Source organism: Astatotilapia calliptera, chromosome 15 (genome assembly GCF_964374335.1).
Source record: "Astatotilapia calliptera chromosome 15, fAstCal68.1, whole genome shotgun sequence".
NCBI classification, from domain to species: Eukaryota; Metazoa; Chordata; class Actinopteri; order Cichliformes; family Cichlidae; genus Astatotilapia; species Astatotilapia calliptera.
The window spans coordinates 23993745-24011536 of record NC_137436.1 but is presented as its reverse complement, the minus strand read 5'-3'; the positions used below and the strand labels follow the sequence as shown (position 1 = coordinate 24011536).

At 41.2% G+C, this 17792-nt stretch overlaps 2 protein-coding genes across 2 annotated transcripts; both read right to left on the bottom strand.

Annotated features, from left to right (window-relative positions):
- Nucleotides 1–2693: 2693 nt before the first annotated feature.
- Nucleotides 2694–5955, bottom strand: LOC145420674 (uncharacterized). Its single transcript, XM_080290118.1, has 4 exons — nucleotides 5609–5955; nucleotides 3841–4841; nucleotides 3599–3749; nucleotides 2694–3374 (listed from the first exon to the last, which is right to left on the bottom strand). Exons 1-2 carry the CDS (start codon nucleotides 5649–5651, stop codon nucleotides 4066–4068), a joined length of 819 nt encoding a protein of 272 aa, XP_080146244.1. The 5' UTR covers nucleotides 5652–5955; the 3' UTR covers nucleotides 2694–3374; nucleotides 3599–3749; nucleotides 3841–4065.
- A 3976-nt stretch (nucleotides 5956–9931) lies between these two features.
- Nucleotides 9932–11972, bottom strand: LOC113037165 (inositol polyphosphate-4-phosphatase type I A-like). Its single transcript, XM_080290116.1, has 3 exons — nucleotides 11546–11972; nucleotides 11270–11480; nucleotides 9932–10318 (listed from the first exon to the last, which is right to left on the bottom strand). Exons 1-2 carry the CDS (start codon nucleotides 11756–11758, stop codon nucleotides 11427–11429), a joined length of 267 nt encoding a protein of 88 aa, XP_080146242.1. The 5' UTR covers nucleotides 11759–11972; the 3' UTR covers nucleotides 9932–10318; nucleotides 11270–11426.
- Between the last annotated feature and the right edge of the window lie 5820 nt (nucleotides 11973–17792).

Sequence of the window (17792 nt, the reverse complement as noted above, 5' to 3'; positions counted from 1 at the left end):
ATCTTGTTGACTGTGCCGAGGATGGTGGTTTTCCGTCTAAGAAGTTTTTGCGCAAGTGAAAGCGATGTGAAAAAATTGTCAGTGGTAACATTTCTGCCCTTGTCCAGGAATGGTTCCATCAGCCTCATAACTACATTTTCGGAAAGTCTCTCCCCAGTGGGACGATTGGGGTCCTTGCCAAGATATGGGAAGACATTGCAAATGTACTTGGATTTTAGGTCGCAAGCCACCCAAAACTTGATCCCAAACTTGTCCGGTTTACTGGCAATATACTGCAGGAAACTGCACCGAGTTTTTGATGGGAAAAGCTGTTCATTGATGGTGATATGTAGACCAGGGTTGTAGCACGTGATGCAGTTGGTGACAAATGATCCCCACACACTGGAAATTGCTGCGAACTTATCAGTCTTTGCTCGATCACAGCGGGTGGACTTGTCATCAAAGCGTAGGTGTTGCATGATGTCTTGGAAGCGGTTTCGTGCCATAGTTCCAATTATCTGTGGGTTTCCCAGGTTTGCTGACCAGCAGTCATTTACAGATGGAACCCTGTAAACCCCCCGCAAGATGACAATAGCAATAAATGCCATTAGTTCAGGGAGGTCCATGAACCAACAAACATGCTCCGTTTGCTGTGCATGTTGAATAGTCCATTCTTGAATGCTACGAAGCATGTCAAGAGTGATGAAACACAGGAAGCTCTGAAGGCGACTCAAGATACTTCTCCTGGCCTTAGCCGTTGGCTCTCCATCTGCAGCGTACGGTTCTATAGGGGTGAAAGGGAGACGGGTCCCCACATGTTCTTCACGCCACACTGTGCCATCTTTCGCTGTCTCAGTCCCCAAACAAGCTCTCTTTTTCGGTGGAGAAGCAGTCTCCTCATCTGCAGTGTGAACAAATTCAAATTGTGAGCAATGGGAAGGTCAAACAAAATCACAAATGCATGCATAGATACTAATTATAATTCCAGTATCTCCTCCTCTGTGTCAGAATAATGTCTGAAATATCTTACTTACTAACTACATCCACTTCCTTGCTTGAAATGAAAAAGGAAATAACATGAAATGAAACTAACCGGAAGACTGATCAGACAGCTCTGAGTCCGAATCCGGCTGAACTTCTAGGTCTTCTCCATCCGAGTCACAAGGGTCGACTTCCGCCAGGATCATTTCCAACGCCTGCTGGGTGGTGAGTCTTCTCTGCATTTTCTTTCCTTGGAGAGGAGGTCCGTACACCACAGGATTCTTCAGGGCAATGAAGGGTTAGGCTAAGTGCAGTGAGATTGTATCATATATATACCCTTGATCACAATTGATCAGTGGGGTCAGGTCACACTGATCAGCGGGGTCACACCCCCGTCGTTCAGTGGTCGTTGATCAGTGGTGCCACAATGGACCACAGAACGACGGGGTGACGGGTTTCCTGCAGTATATTGCAAGTAAACCTGACAAGTTTGGGATCAAGTTTTGGGTGGCTTGCAACCTAAAATCCAAGTACATTTGCAATGTCTTCCCATATCTTGCTGGTACTATTGTACCAGTGCTCTGAATGGTGCCACAATGGACCACTGATCAACGACGGGGGTGTGACCACATAACAATGCAACCCGTCACCCCGTCGTTCAGTGGTCGTTGATCAGTGGTGCCACAATGGACCACAGAACGACGGGGTGACGGGTTTCCTGCAGTATATTGCAAGTAAACCTGACAAGTTTGGGATCAAGTTTTGGGTGGCTTGCAACCTAAAATCCAAGTACATTTGCAATGTCTTCCCATATCTTGCTGGTACTATTGTACCAGTGCTCTGAATGGTGCCACAATGGACCACTGATCAACGACCACTGAACGACGGGGTGATGGGTTGCAGTGTTGCACTCACTTTTTATTATTATTAGTACATATGTGTACAAATGGTTGGTTTTTTGTACTGTAAGCAATGGGAAGGTCAAACAAAATCACAAATGCATGCATAGATACTAATTATAATTCCAGTATCTCCTCCTCTGTGTCAGAATAATGTCTGAAATATCTTACTTACTAACTACATCCACTTCCTTGCTTGAAATGAAAAAGGAAATAACATGAAATGAAACTACTGTTTTTATCAATAAATGTCAGCAACAAAGGACCTAGACTCATGTGTGTTGATTTCTCCACACTCACTGCGGATGAGGAGACTGCTTCTCCACCGAAAAAGAGAGCTTGTTTGGGGACTGAGACACTCATCTGCAGTGTGAACAAATTCAAATTGTGAGCAATGGGAAGGTCAAACAAAATCACAAATGCATGCATAGATACTAATTATAATTCCAGTATCTCCTCCTCTGTGTCAGAATAATGTCTGAAATATCTTACTTACTAACTACATCCACTTCCTTGCTTGAAATGAAAAAGGAAATAACATGAAATGAAACTACTGTTTTTATCAATAAATGTCAGCAACAAAGGACCTAGACTCATGTGTGTTGATTTCTCCCCCAATCCCCTCCCTCCAGAATTCCTAGGTAACGACCCAATATACATATGAATGACTAGCCAATTTAGCTTCCACTTCCAGCATTTGACTGCTCTCCGGCTTTTAAAGGTAGAAACGCAAAATGATGACTCCGCGGGGGTCTCAGGTAGAAGCCTTCTTGACTTGACTGCTCTCCGGCTTTTAAAGGTAGAACGGTAGAAGCTGGGAATTCCAGTGTTAAAGCAGTCTGCTTACACATTGTTAAACGAGGGAAGGGAACTAATGTGGCTGTCACATGACCCTTTTGTCCCATTTCATCCCAGCATTTGATTAAATTGCTGCTCACTACTTAAAACTGATCACATAAAACTATTTTTCTTCATCTTTTAATGATTACCAAAGTCTGTGAATCCCCAAATTGTTCAGTTGTTCTTTTTGCTCCCTATGAGGTCACTTTTACCATGTGACAAAAACAACACCCCACTGTACACACTTGAGCCACCAGCAACTTTATAAATCCCCAATAAAAAGCTGACAGGTTGCAATGATGTTCCAAATAACTTATTAAGAAAACAGCTAAATACACAGAAAATATTATGAAAACTGGTTTATTTTATATCTCCTAGTTTGAAGTGAAGCAATAAAAACATGTATAAAACATCACAAACTGTAATATTATACAAATGCTTACGTCCTGCTGATGCAATGGAGACATCTTCCAGTGACAGTCTTCATCCGTGTGAGTGTGAGGAGGCTCCTAAACCCACCGACACAGAAGTGCATGTTCACAACTCCCTCTGTGCAGGTGGGGTCAGGGCCCTCCTCACCCTGGGTGAAGAGGGGTGGTGCTGTGGCCAGTCAGGTATGAAGTGCTGAGAGTGGATCTTTGGTCCTCTGTGCAGCTCTGTCCACTCTCAGCTGCCCTGCAAAGCAATAACACGAGAAAGACGTCATTTTAACACAAAACAGCATTTCCATTGTTGGTAGCTGCAGCATGTTGTTAAAATGCAATTTTAAACTCAACATATACACACAATAACTATAACTAAACTTAAACCTACAGTACTGTAGGACGATGATTTACACCAGCTATTGGAAGGATTTAGTCTTCAAGACAGTTTGTAGCCAATGTGAGGTGATAACTTACATAGCTGGAACACAGCACCACTCTCCAGTTTGTCATTTGGTCATCCATCCTTCTCATCGGGTTGGGGTAAGGCTGTCTCTCTGTGTTAGCTCCGTCCTGGGCGTTGAGTGTCTGAAGTGCTGAATGCTGGGAGAGGACAAGTGTAAAGCACCTGAAGACAAAAAGACAAAGAGAAAAGCATGAATTCACAGATCACAGAGTTGTTCACTTTACTTTTCTTCTGTTATGTGTTTTTACCTTACCTCTGATCCCTGAGCCACAGGCTATACCTTATGTAAAAACAAGAGACTACAGTCAGTTCACGACATCATTTTAAACCTTTTCTACTTATTTGTGTTGACATTAAGTACGGACTTACCTTTGTCCTGCATGGTGAGCTAGAGCTTGAGAAAAAAATGTTAGTCATTTACAAACACTGCAAAGGCCAACTTAAACATTTAAAGCTTAAAAACAAGTTCTAACATAATCTAGTCAGAGTCGCTGTCATCAAGTGAAAGGTTAAAAGGCCTTTCCCAGAAGCGTCTGACACCAACAGAACCCGAGGATGTTGAAGGGCCATAAAACGTGTCATCACTTACCTTGCACCTCTTTGCACTTACCTCATCAGTGCAGGTGTCGTCTCCGCTTCTCTTTGCTGAGGAGGTGAGAGCTGAGGTTGAAGGAGAAGCTGAGAGAGTAGCGGAAGAAGGAGCAGGAGAGGAAGGAGCTGAGGGAGCAGGGGAGGAAGCAGCTAAGGGAGCAGGAGAGGAAGCAGCTGAGGGAGGAGCAGAGGAAGCAGGAGAAGCTAAAGGATCACCAACCGGGAAGAGTGGGGCGTTGGCCTGGCCGAAAGGCGGCATGGCGAACGGGGCAGCACCTGGAGCAATAGGATGTTGCCAATCGTGCCAAAACGGCTCTGGAGGGAGCTCCTGGATGAGAGGGGAATCAGCTCTCTCATCCATGGTGTCATACCCCGAGTCGTCACTAGGCCAATCGGCCCACTCTTCTGAGTTGTTCCAGTCAGAGGAATTGTCAGTGTCTTCACTCACCTCTTCGACGTCCTCAGGTATGTAGGGAGGGTACTCACCTTCCTCTTCACTGTCATCAGGATCCTGTGCTTCAGGAGAAGAGGGTGAGGATGGGAGAGGGATATACTCACCATACTCACCTTCACTGACACGCTCGGTATCAGAGTCATCCAGGATCCTGATGACCTCTGGAAGGCCTTCTTCTGCAGGACGCTCAACCACGTAGTCGAGACGACCTGTGAGGAAACAAGTTTAAAATAACATTAAGAATGTAATAAACATCAAGTGCTAAAGGAACAGAGCTACATCTGTTAGTTTGAGCAGACAATGAGAGAAAAGCATTTTAGGCTACATTTATGTCAGACTGAATGACACTTCTACTTGTTCATGCAAGCAAAAAACAGCTAAGTCAACTAAGTTCACATCATTAACTGCTATATAATAAGATATAGTAGTGGCATAACATAAGGATACCATTATTACTACTGTACTATGATTACTGTTTTCATATTCTTTTTTATATTCATTTATTTTTGTTATTTTTTATTATCATGTTTTGTAGCAGGGGAAAAGTTATAGTTTATTTCAATAAAGCCTTTGATCCAAGAAGAACAGGATGTTAGGAAGGGACCGGGATCTGGTGTGTTTACACCTGTGTGTTCTGACGTCATGACATGCTGAAGATGCTGTTACCACAGAGACTGATTTTGGGGCATTTTACAAATTTTAGTCCGTTAAGCTATTTTTAACCAAATCATTAAAAAAGTGTCAAATTTGAAGCCTTCAAATCAAAGTAACACCTTTTTTTTCAAATTCATACACCAGTCGTTAATAATTTCTACACCTCTCCCGGAAAATTTAAAGCATACAAACAATTTACGGGGAAAAATCTTGGAATAAGCATATTTTGATAACATTAAAACTTGATATTCACACTGGAACTTATTAAATTATTACAGTCATTTAGTAGCTCTTAAAATAACTGAAGAAATGTTAAAAGTACCTGCAGCGAAGTCCAGGGGGCTGTCGAGTCCACGACGAGCCATCTTCAGGCTTTGCTGTATGAAAAACAAGTACAAACAATCCAAAGATGAAGTACTTGTTGTGGCGAGCAAGTCAAATCCGCTTTCAGTAAATATTTTCCGAAAACTTAACTTTCCACAGGCTGAGGTTGGAGCAGGTCAAAACAAGTCCAATAGCAAGTGTAAAGGGACGAATGGAACCTTGTGCAGCATTTATATACCCTCCGCAGGCCATGGTTACGGTTGCCAACATTTTTCTTTTAAAAGCTAACAATAACTTAGCGTTCTCGCTACTCACTATGCTGTTAAACAGCTATATGTTAGCAATGACAACATTTAACAATGCTAGCCGTGCTGATTAGCATTCTTACCCTTCCTATCCCCCCTCCTCATCCTCCTCTCCCTCCTCCTCGTCTTGGTCCTCCTTGTCCTTGTCGTCCTCTTCATCCTACTTCTTCACCTCCACGTCTTCTTCCTCGGCCTCCTCTACTTCTCACTCTTTCTGCTCCCTCCATTGTACTCTACACACACAGCTTACCTGTATTATAGTGCTTAGGCTGATTGCAAAGTGAACTAATTATCTAAAAAAGTTTTGACATGTGAAAGTGTGCCAGACAGTTGGCAAAATAGTGTTAATGATAGCCATACATGTGTATACTTTTGCTAGGAGTGCATTGATCATTTGGAAATTGAGTGTAAAGCAGTGAGTTGTGTTTACAGTTCTGCAAAAAGAGTGCTGTGCAGTGAATTGTAGCTACAGGTTTGCAAAGTGTGTGTTACAAAATTGCAAACTGAGTGCAAAGCAGTGTTTGTGCTCTTAGTTTTGCAAACTCAGTGAGTGGTTTTGCTATAAGTATCAATAGTTTTAGAAATTGTGCTATAAGAATCACAGTTAGGGTTTAAGCATTCAGAAAAAACTGTAATACCCACAAATTATTTCAGAATTTTTAGTAACATAATTTAATGTCTTGTTTGGATCTTGTCGTTGTAGTTACGGATGATTGGTTGTGAGCTCATCCTGACTCAGTACTGGCAAAGGTCGTGTCTAAATTGGCCACTTGATTAAGAACAAGTTTCTCACTATGTAAATTATTTTAATACTTCAAAGCTCATTTAACAGCTCAAGGATCCACAAAGGTTTATATCTTCAGTATTGTAGTTAGACTAATGGAAATTGAAAAAAATGGCCATTGGTTTGTCAATGAGTTTTGCAACTAAACTGATTTCGCTTCAGGATGCATCTAAAATGCATTCAGGCTGGCTGTGTGGTGTCGTGGAAAAGTGGTACGTGCAAAAACCTTTTTTTGTCTGTCTTTGAGGGTGGGGGAAGACGCTTAATGTTTTTGTAAGTATGACTAATACTTACAAAAGTATTAGTGACTCAGTGTGTGTGTATACCTTTGACTTCTAAGGTATACACACACACACACACACACACACACACACACACACACACACAAGAGCAACAACATAGAAGAAGAAGAGGGGTATAGTTTACTACACGTCATAAAAACACAATCAATTATCTTCCAACTGCATCTTTCTGTTCTGACATTAGAGTCCTTGTTTGTTTACTGAACCGTACTTTGGAGTCATACTGTTGTGATACTGGAGAGGAAAGGGTAAGGTGTGAGAGACTAAACCCTCACACACAAAACTTCAAAAATCATGTGTCATTGTAGATAAACTGATCTACAATGTGTTAGTAAAGAGTGACTTGCACTGCAAATTTGTTAAACCATTGCTTAACGGGCCATTAAGCAATGGTTTAACAAATCTCCTTTAACATTCACAGTGACTAAACCAGCTGTCTTACCAGCTGTTATATTCTTTAAACTTAAAATAAACCCCTGAAATTAGAGTTTGGTGTTTTAAGTCACCTATTAAAAAACACGAGTGAACACTTCTTTCTCTCAGCAGCATTACTGAAGTGACACTTTGATGATGCTTCATATCACAGTCTTTATGATGGAAAAAAACATGCAGATGTCTGCACTGCCACTGTCATGAAAATGTCCAGAGCCAGGGTTCAAGCTTCCTCTTCAGTTATCATTGATCATTAATATGGAGGCCATAGAGCGTGCGCAGTGGGGACCGCGTGGCCCGGAAGTGCCACTTTTTCAGATGAGCGAACGCGCGTGCATCAGTGTGCATGTGTGCGTCCTCATACGTGCAAAAGGTGCCCTTTCTGGCCGTCACTGGTGGAGGTGTGGGGGGCATACCTCCCACCCACAAAGGTGCCCCTTATATTCTTCTACTGTTAAAATATGTTATGAATACATAGAATAAAGACATTTTCCATCACAGTGTTATTGCTCATCAAGTCAAGCTGTAAAACCAAGAGGGTATTTAGAAGTTCTTTGAGAAAATTCTTATACGTATCAGAGCTTTTCTATTGGGATAACAGAGACTTACAGAACGTCAGGTGGTTTTCATGCTAGTTGTAATAGTGAGAAGAGATTAGTAGTATAACTTTGTAATAAAAAATAATATTAATAAAGAAATGGTTTACAAATATGAATGTTTATTTATGTGCAGAAATAAAATGGAAAACAGCAGACTTAAAAATTGCTCAAATTAAAATGTAACGAAAACAAAATTGAGAACTGAATGTGGAAGGAACTAAACAAAACTTAAAGAAGAAACCCGAATCACAAGATCCAACAAATGATCAGGGAAAGATAAAGGAGGACAGGACTTTATATACATCGAGGACTAGTTGAGGTTTAGGATAAACACAGATGAAGACAATATGGGCAGATTGAGAAATAACAGAATAAAAAGTAGGACTAATGCGAGACATGAAAGAAAAGTAAACTTCAAAGTAAAACAGGAAATAAAAAACTGAAGCTAAATTAAAGTGAACAGCAAGTGTAAGCAGGGTTTAAATTACATTTAACCTCCACATGTCTTCTGCTGGACAGGAACAACTTTTTGTTGTTAAGTTGCAAATATGTTAATAATGTACAAATGTTAGCGGAAATGTTTTTGTAAAATATAAATGTATAACTATATCTTTAATATCTATACCAGGCTTATGTGGGTACATTTAGATATTCACACTTCAATCAATCAATCAGAACTTTATTTGTCACATGTAAGTTGCCCTCCAGTGATCACATTCTGGAAACACACTGGTCTGATTTCATAAAGAAAATAAAGTTTCTATTTACATTTATTTATATAGTTTTAATGGAGGATATAAAGACGTGCTTCTGGATTTGAAACCAAATGTTTGTTATAATAATGGTATCTATCTAATAGTTTATGATAATTAGCACGTCGCTATCAATCTGTTGCATGCAAACACAAAATTAGTCTTTAACTTAAATGCGAGTCCTTTTTGTTAACTTGAACTATGTGACTGGGAAACTGAGAGTAGAGTAGAGGCTGCTGGGATCAGCAGTGGCTGCAGCAGAAGAGGAATGAGCCTTCACAGTGCTGTAGGTCACTGCATCACCTTCATCATCACCACGAACCTGGAAAAGTGACATAACACTGTGACCCTGAAGTGGATAAGCGGTTCGATGGAAGTAGTGGAAGGGCGCTTAGAGATCACATGCTTCTGTGTTCAATACATTATTTTTTACTTTCAAAGAAATTGTGGATCAAATATGATGGATTCTTTGTTCTGTGTGTGTGTGTGTGTGTGTGTGTGTGTGTGTGTGTGTGAGTGAGTGAGAGAGAGTGTATGTGTATGTGTGTCTGTATACGTGACTTCCTGCTTACAAACGTTTTAACCGCATCTCTAGTCATAAAAGGGTCATCTCCCCTCAACCTCGTATATGGCTTAACCTCTCTAACAGTCCACCATTTACATGGTGAGCCCATAAAGGGCAGGAAGTGAACACTCCTTACCAAATAAGGAAACCAGAATCTTACATAGATTGTGCCTGCAGTTGAAAACTATAGCTAGTAACATCCCCAACATCCTACATGTGGGGGAGGAACAGAAAATATCTGAACATACAGTTCAAGACAAGGTCCAAGCACAATAATGACAACTTTTAACAAAATCACTCCAACACACACTCCCCTAGCCTGGCACATTGGTTTTCTCCAGGAGCTCATAAGCAGGTGATTGAGCTGCTTTTACTCTTTACAAAGTGAGTACTGTTAACACTTCTCTTTTTACATATACAACTAATTTAGGTTACAGACAAATGATTAAATGTGAACAGCTCTAACACAGGTTCTTTTCCTGACACAGGTAGGATGGCCAGTCCCCCTGTCTCTTCACCTTTAACGAGTCACTTAAATAACAACCCAAAAAGCCTAATAAAGAATCACAATCAACCAGTGTGTGTTTTTCTTCATTACGGTTTTTAAATACAAATCAGTCAGTCAATTAATAAAAATACAAGTAAGGGTAATGGAACCCCTGGTCTCCATTACACACATAAATACCATAAAGACACTAAGTCGTAGAGCTCTGAACTCCTTGCTTCTATGATATTTACACTTCTTCTTGGCCTTCTCCTTCACTCTGAGTCACTCCAGGATAAACGCATCAGCTCAGACATACAATAATTAAAATATGTGTAGGTGACCGTTTGGCAGAAGACGATGTCGAGGCGGTACTGCAGTGACACGTCCGTGGCTATCGTCGGGGCGGTGTCCTGCATCAGAAGGAAGTCAATAGACTTCTTGGCTTTGTTGCTCATCATGGCGCTGTAGTCCGTGGGCGTGGCCTGCAAAAAGTGTAAATAAACCATCAGAGACCAAACACAAATATGCCTTCCAACCACTAGTTTAGACAACATCTTGCAAAGAGTGTGTATTTCAGAGTCAAGCTCCAGAACTAGCCACAAATCCTGCTGGAAAGAACCTAAAAATACTTAAAAATACTTGCAGAGATCTCATGGAGCCGTTAACTCAAAAGCCTGGTGTCAGGCATGTTCTTTAATAAATAAGAAACGAGCTGATATGTTACAGACCCCAGTCTTTACGTAAAGAAAAAGCTGACATTTAGAGCGGTCTCGCAGCAGATTTTAAAACAGTGACACTGATTTGTGGGGTTTTTGGGCACAAATTTGAACCTTTTTGTTTTATCCATGTCCTTGAACACAGCTTGTGACTTGGGCGCTTTCATATGTACCGATTCATTTAGGTTTGTGCACTGAGGCCAGATTTAGGTATTAAAAACGAGTCAGTCATAACACTTCTTACATTAGTTAAAAAGCTGAGCTTACACTAAACCAACATTTAAATTTCCCCTTGTGGGACTAATAAAGGTATATCATATCATATCATATCATATCATTACTAAAGTATTGCTGCAACATTGTAAAGACAAAGATGACACACAGACCAGACATAAAACACTGAACACTTTTTAAAGACGAGTCATTTAAGAGTATTTTCTCATAGAATAAAGTCGGCTGATATGGTGAAGGAAAAATCTGCTCACGAATCCTCCAACTTCTTAAAAGTAAGGAGTGACCTGAGCTGGAAATCAACATGAGAGGGATGACTCAAGAAGAAGAAGAAGCAACAAGAAAAGAAAAACAGAGTTCAGAGTGTAGTTAAGATATCAAGCTGTATCCACAATGTGTGCCAAGAAACTAAGCTTGTCTGTTGTCATGCTAAAGAAATAAAAAATCTGGAATCAGAAAACAGCCAATAACTGCTGATCAACTCACCCACTCCTCTTCGTGCCAGTCCACGTGCAGTGACGACTGGCTGTTGTGACCGCTGTACTTTGCTCTCAGCGTATCCTTGTCATTGCGGAGCACTACTTGTTCAGACTCAGCGGAAGGAGAAGCTTTGGTTGCGATGTACTCGTACTGCGTTCAGGGCCTAAATAGCTGAAGCTAGCAGCTTGCAGCCGCACACTGCCACCAGCTGACGGGTCTGAAAGGAAGAGGGTATGAATGAAATATGAAGCGTCCCCACGTAACGTCAAACACTTTTAGTACCTTGTCAACCAGACTGGCGAGCGTCCACTCCAGTCCGCTGGCCGATTGGTCTTTGGCAGCTTGAGACAGCCTCTCTGCGTAATAGCTGACCTGAGTCTTCAGCGTGTTGACGTAGGCGATGATCTCTTTGGCTCGGACAGTGTCCTGGGGTATGTGGATGATGACTGAGCTGGAGAGGGCACTACTGCAGGGAACAAAGACACACCGACACATCTGTATCCGAGCTGGGACTGAGGACACTCACCAGCCACTTTATTAGGTACATGTGTTCAAAAGCTTGTGGCAGCAATTTAGTGCATTTAGTCAAATAAAGACAATAGAGTGGCCTGCAGGTGTATATTTTTGTAATGTTTCTGTCTTATGCCTGAAATATGCTTCAGCAGGAAATATACGCTGTAACTGGAAACAACAGCGTGATGGACCGGTTTAGTGTTAAGAGGTGTTACATCTGAAGTTAGAACGTAAATTTCCTGCAGAAATCTAAATCAAGCTTCAGAGGTACTGTTCCAAAAGTATAGGGAGGGACGTTACCCACCAGATGTAAAAACAAACACTGTCTGCATGCACATGCCTGCTCTCAATGAGCCTAATCGTGGCTTAGAAAAAACAACGAGGAGCCGACTTCGATAAATGCGATACCACTCGCTTCACAAATTCAGACCATCTGTGTAGAAGAATTTTAGAAACGTCTCATTAATATTGTCAGGATTTGACTTTCCAAGCACAGAAACATGTTTTTGATAGACTTTAAAATGACTGAATGTATACAATGAGCAGTATTCATATACAACTTTGTGACAAAGGATTTGCTCATTTTAAGCTAACACACATTTTAGTTCTATTAGTGAACACATCACCGATGCGCTACGTGCCCTTTTTTCCTTGCATTAACATGATAAGCTGTGCAAAACCCCATTCTTCCAGCTTAAAACTGAAAATACTTTGTTGTACAAATCTTAAGGATAAGATAAGAAGAACTTTATTTATCCCGAGGGAAATTCTTTAGTCATACACATACTCAATGCAGCAAGAGAGACAGAGGAATAAGATATACCATATATACAATAAGAATACTACTAATACAGTAATATACAGTAGGATAGTGCAAAATACAATATCAAATAACTCTAATGAAGTTAGTTCAGTCAAATGAAAACAAGCAAAGCAGTGCAAGGACTCACCATTCCTCCTCATTTACGCTGATTGGAAAAGTAACAAAAGCAAAACTAAGAGGAAGCCATAAAATGGGAACTGAAGTATTAATGCAGAAATTGAAGAAACAAGATGACCAAAAACGACTGTTTAAATACAAATCACAAGACGAATAAAGCAAAATATAAAAACCCAAAACAGGAGCAGAGGTCATCGCTATGCGATTGCATTTGTCCCTCACGTTAACTTTTATCAAGTGGAAAAAAGTGAAGCTGGCGTTCATCCTCCAGCTTCACTGTGCTAATGTTATGCTAACAAAGCTGTGTCGCTAGCAATCACGTAGCACAACATTATATACCAGGTAGTCCAACTTCAGTAACCCTGCAAACGCCACTGCTGTTTAGTTTTCTGTCTTCATTTATGTTGGAAGTGGTAGCAGAGCTGTACGTTTTAATTAGTTTAAAAAATCTCTCAGTCAGAACATGGTATGAAATGTTTAGATGGAAACTAGCAAGCTAACTTCCTGTTAACTTGTAACTCCGTTAAATTTAATAAATTCTGTTTTCATTGATGCATGGATGTTAAACTTAATTGTTACACCTGGTAAAGCAGCAAGGTTGATGATTTCATTAAAGATGAAAGAATTTAGACCGTTTTTAACTCTCAGTGTTCGTTTGACTTTGGGAGCTGAAGCCCACGGAGTTTTGGACCCAGATTACTCCGTGAAGCTCCTCACTACGGCAGCCGTAATGCTCTGACAATCCATCAAGCAGTGCAGCTTACCAAAGTTGTACTAAAACATTTTTTAACAGATTTCTGCACGCCAAAATCGGTTCGAGGTCAGTAAGCACAACCAGAATTCATACATAGGCACAAAATTAATTAAGTGTGTCATATAGTGTGGAAAATATGTTATACAGAAGAAAAGAATATTTCGTGATATATATCGTTACCGCACGTGCTTCAAATTATACCGCAATATGGATTTTAGGCCATATCGCCCAGCCCTAATGTGACGCCCGACTTTACTCTCAACTTACCGTTTCTTTGCTTCCTCAAACTTCTGGATGAGCTTCCTCAGAACGCCATTTTTAGAAACCCTGGCAGTGAGAGGCCGGTGCTCCGACAGTTACGACATCATATGTCTGTTCTGGAAAGACAAACAAGGATGTTTTAGAGGCACAAAAAAAAGTATGTGTGATCACAAGAAGATTTTTTTTTTAAATCATATGTATTTGTGTCTAAACCAAAACCCATTTCCCCTGTCCAAATCACGTTTTATGTTTTTAAACCCACTTTGCACATAGAGGCATGTTTTGAAAAATTATTCTTACAAAGGGGGAAAGAAACAACTACGCTTAAAATAAAGATGGTATTAGTTTATTTTGTTGCAACCTGTAATTTATTGTAGTTTACTTTTATTTGTTTGCTTTTGGTTTTTTAAAGGTTTGAGGTGTGAAAGAAACTGCAGTGGAGTTTGAAAACAATAAATGGCTGTGTGTGGTTTGAGGATGTGTTTGTGCCGGGGGGCTGCGAAGATTTTCTTGTAAAACAAACAGGGGCCTAGCAAAAAAAAAAAAAAAGGTTTGGGAACCACTGGTTTAATGTAACATCCTTTTATTCATCCTCCCTGTCCTATATATCCAGGTTCAAGGTCATGGGTTTGGTCAATCTAAGGAGAGAAACTTAGACCTCCCTTTTGCCAGCCACCTCTTCCAGCTCATCTGGGGGAAAACTAAATTATTTCCAAGCCAACTGTGAAATGTAATCTCTCCACCAAGCACTCAGTTTGCCCTGGGGCCTCCTACCTCCAGGACATGCCTAAAACACCTCATGCAGGTGGTGTCCAGAAGGCATCCAAATCACATGCCAGAATCACATCAGCTGCCTCCTTTCGATGTGAAGGAGCAGTGGCTCTAATCCAAATGCCTCCCCAATGACTGAACTCTTCATCCTATCACAAAGGCAAAGGCTGTCTACCCTTCAGAGAAGGGTTATTTTGTCACTTATATCTGCCATCTCATTCTTTCTGTCACTATCTAAAGCTCACGACCATAGTTGATGGTGGGGAGGTAGATTGACCGATAAATCAACAGCTTCACTTTTATGCTTAACTCTTACTTCAAAACAACAGAGCCCCAATCTGTCTGTCAACACCCCGCTCTGTTCTCCCTTCATTTGTGAATAAGACCTTGAGGTACCAAAATTCTCCATTTGATGCAGCGAGTCATCCCTGACCTGGAGATAGGACTCTGCTCTTTCTTTGCTGAAGACCACGGCCCTTGACTTGAAGGTGCTCACTGTCATTCCTGCAACTTCACTCTTAGATGCAAACCATCCCAGTTTACATCTAAGGCTGTCTGGGAACGTTTAGAGACAGGACACTCTCAGCCATCTGCTCCAGCACTCGTAGGTGGTTCCCATCAGTGGTTAGGAAGCGGCACATCCTCGACATCATGCCGCCAAACACTGAAGAAACACAAAATTCAGTTAGCTGGGATTAGATGAAGACGGATCTGACCAAAGTTTTTCTCTGTGGACTGCCACTCAATCTCCGAGGTAAACAGACACCTCCCATTCACTGGGGACAATCAATTTAACTCAACCTTTTCAGGATATGTGACTGGAAGAGTTAATGAAGCTCTGTAAAATTGTCCACTTCTTTGTAAATGAACCGTCCCATGTTGTGTAGCTCTCTGGATTTTGTACTTATTGGCCTACATATTTATTTATTATACAGGCTATACAGTACATAAGATCAAAACTCACGTTTTATCTAACTAAAGTGTTTAATTATGTGGGCTACAGACTAGGGCTGCCATGATTCCTCGACTAGTCACGATTACTTCGACTATCAAAATCGTCAACAACATATTTAATAGTCGACGCTAGTGGGGCAGCAGATCACGGTTGATCCGTAATCCGAACTGATGTTGAAACGCACGTGATCCAAAGATTCGAAAAAGAAGAAAAAAAAGCGCGTGGTGGGTCTGTCAAGCAATAGTTATGGTCAGCTCACTGACTTAAAACAGTGATCCGATCCGAGAGATTTTCGATCGGTTGCACCACTAGTCGACGCGTCGTTTGAAACTTTGTAAGATCCCGAAAGACGCAGGAATAAACAGTAGGTAAACAGCAGTGTAATAACAGACTGAAACCGAAGATTGCAGCACTGCATGTACAAGGATGCCACCTGCAGTTAAACCCTGAAGAAGAAGAAGAAGCAGCAGTCTCCGGTATCGTAGCTGTGTACGAGGCCGATTACGTTACAGCGACGGGAGGAAGGCTGTCCAAATTCGAAGACGCCTCCAAATGTGGTCGACAATGCATTCTTCATTTCCCCAGATTTGAAGGATGGGTCGGGTGTATCCTTTGTTGCCAAACCCGATTCATAGCGCGGCCCAGCCAATTCCAGTTTCCAACAATGGCGGCAGCTACTTAGTTTTAATATTACTCTTATGACTGTTTCTGGGTCACAAAATAAACGTTTAACATATTTTCAGAGAGAATGTAGCTGTGTAAACATCAAACATCTGCTCAGTTTATCAAGACACCACATATTTGCAAAAGTGCACCGACGTTTTCGGAGACGTCTGTTACCCACCAGCTTGATAGCTAGCCGGGGTAAGGCTCACTAGATCCGTGGAGAACAGCAAACACCCGGCACATCGTTTTCAAACCCCCGCGGTCTTTTGCTACTCAGGTTAAACATGATATATAAGTCACTTAGATAACCTAAAAATGTTATTGTTTGGCTTTTTTCAGTGTTTTATTTGTTCCGGAGTAATTCGGTTTGGCTGAGATTAAAGTTATAGATTTTACACATCTGAATAAACGTCAAACAGAAAACTGATTAAACAGAAGTTTGAGATGGTCGAGAATTTACTCCAATGTCCTGTTAAATTTTAGGGAGCAAAGAGCAGACGACTTAATTTATTAAACCACTGAGACAATTTTCAAATTTCATTAAAAGTCTAATCTATCATCTTGTCTTTATTTTTAGTTAGCACATACTTTAAACACTTCAAGCAGTAAGCTAATTATAGTTATATAAGAGCAGATGAATGCTGGTGCAATAAGCCGTATGTTTTACGTCCAATGGATACATGATCTGATTAGTCGACTAATCGCAAAAATAATTGATGACTAGTCGACTATGAAAATAATCGTTTGCAGCCCTACAACAGACAATAATCAAGTTTATATGAAAAACTATATTTTTCTATCTCCAAAAGTTGATTCTGTTCATCTGAACGTAGCGTTTTGTGGGAGAAACGTTTCGTCACTCATCCAAGTGACTTCTTCAGTCTCAGCTGACTGCAGGGTTCTCCAAATCTTATAAACAGTACATTTGTATAATGACTGAAACCAGCCCACCGAGGGAACAATGGGCTGGGAGGTCAGTTCCTTAATCATAATTATGCAAATTCTCATGACCGTTGACAACAACCACTGACCAAAACCCACTGATCAAAGACCACTGATTAATGGCCATGAGTACCATTCACAGAGAGTTGGGGAATGGCTGCAATCACAGCATTGTAAGATGGCGAAAGATGTACCCTTAGGCCCCCTCCTCGATTCAGAGATGGGCTTTCCCTTTTCACGTAAATGGCCTCCTTGACTCCGCACTCAAACCAGCGTTCCTCCTGTCCAGGATGTGCACATCCTCATCCTTCAAAGAGTGTCCACTGGTCTGTAGGTGTAAATAGACTGCAGAGTCCTGGCCTGACGAGGTAGCTCTTCTGTGTTGTGCCGTCCGCTTCGCCAGAGGTTGTTTGGTTTCCCCGATGTATAAATCCTGGCAATCCTCCTGGCACTTAACAGCGTACACTATGTTACTCTGTTTGTGTCGGGGGACCCGATCCTTGGGGTGGGCCAATTTTTGGCGCAGTGTGTTTTGGGGTTTAAAAGCCACAGAGACCTGGTGTTTAGAAAAAATGCGTCTCAATTGCTCTGATACTCCTGACACATATGGGATCACTACAGGTTTTTGCTTGGGCAGTGGTTGTCCTTCTCTCCTGGATTAGCTGGAGCTTTCTTTAGGTGCCTTTCCCGCTTTGACAGAAGTCCAGCTGGGATAACCACATTTACT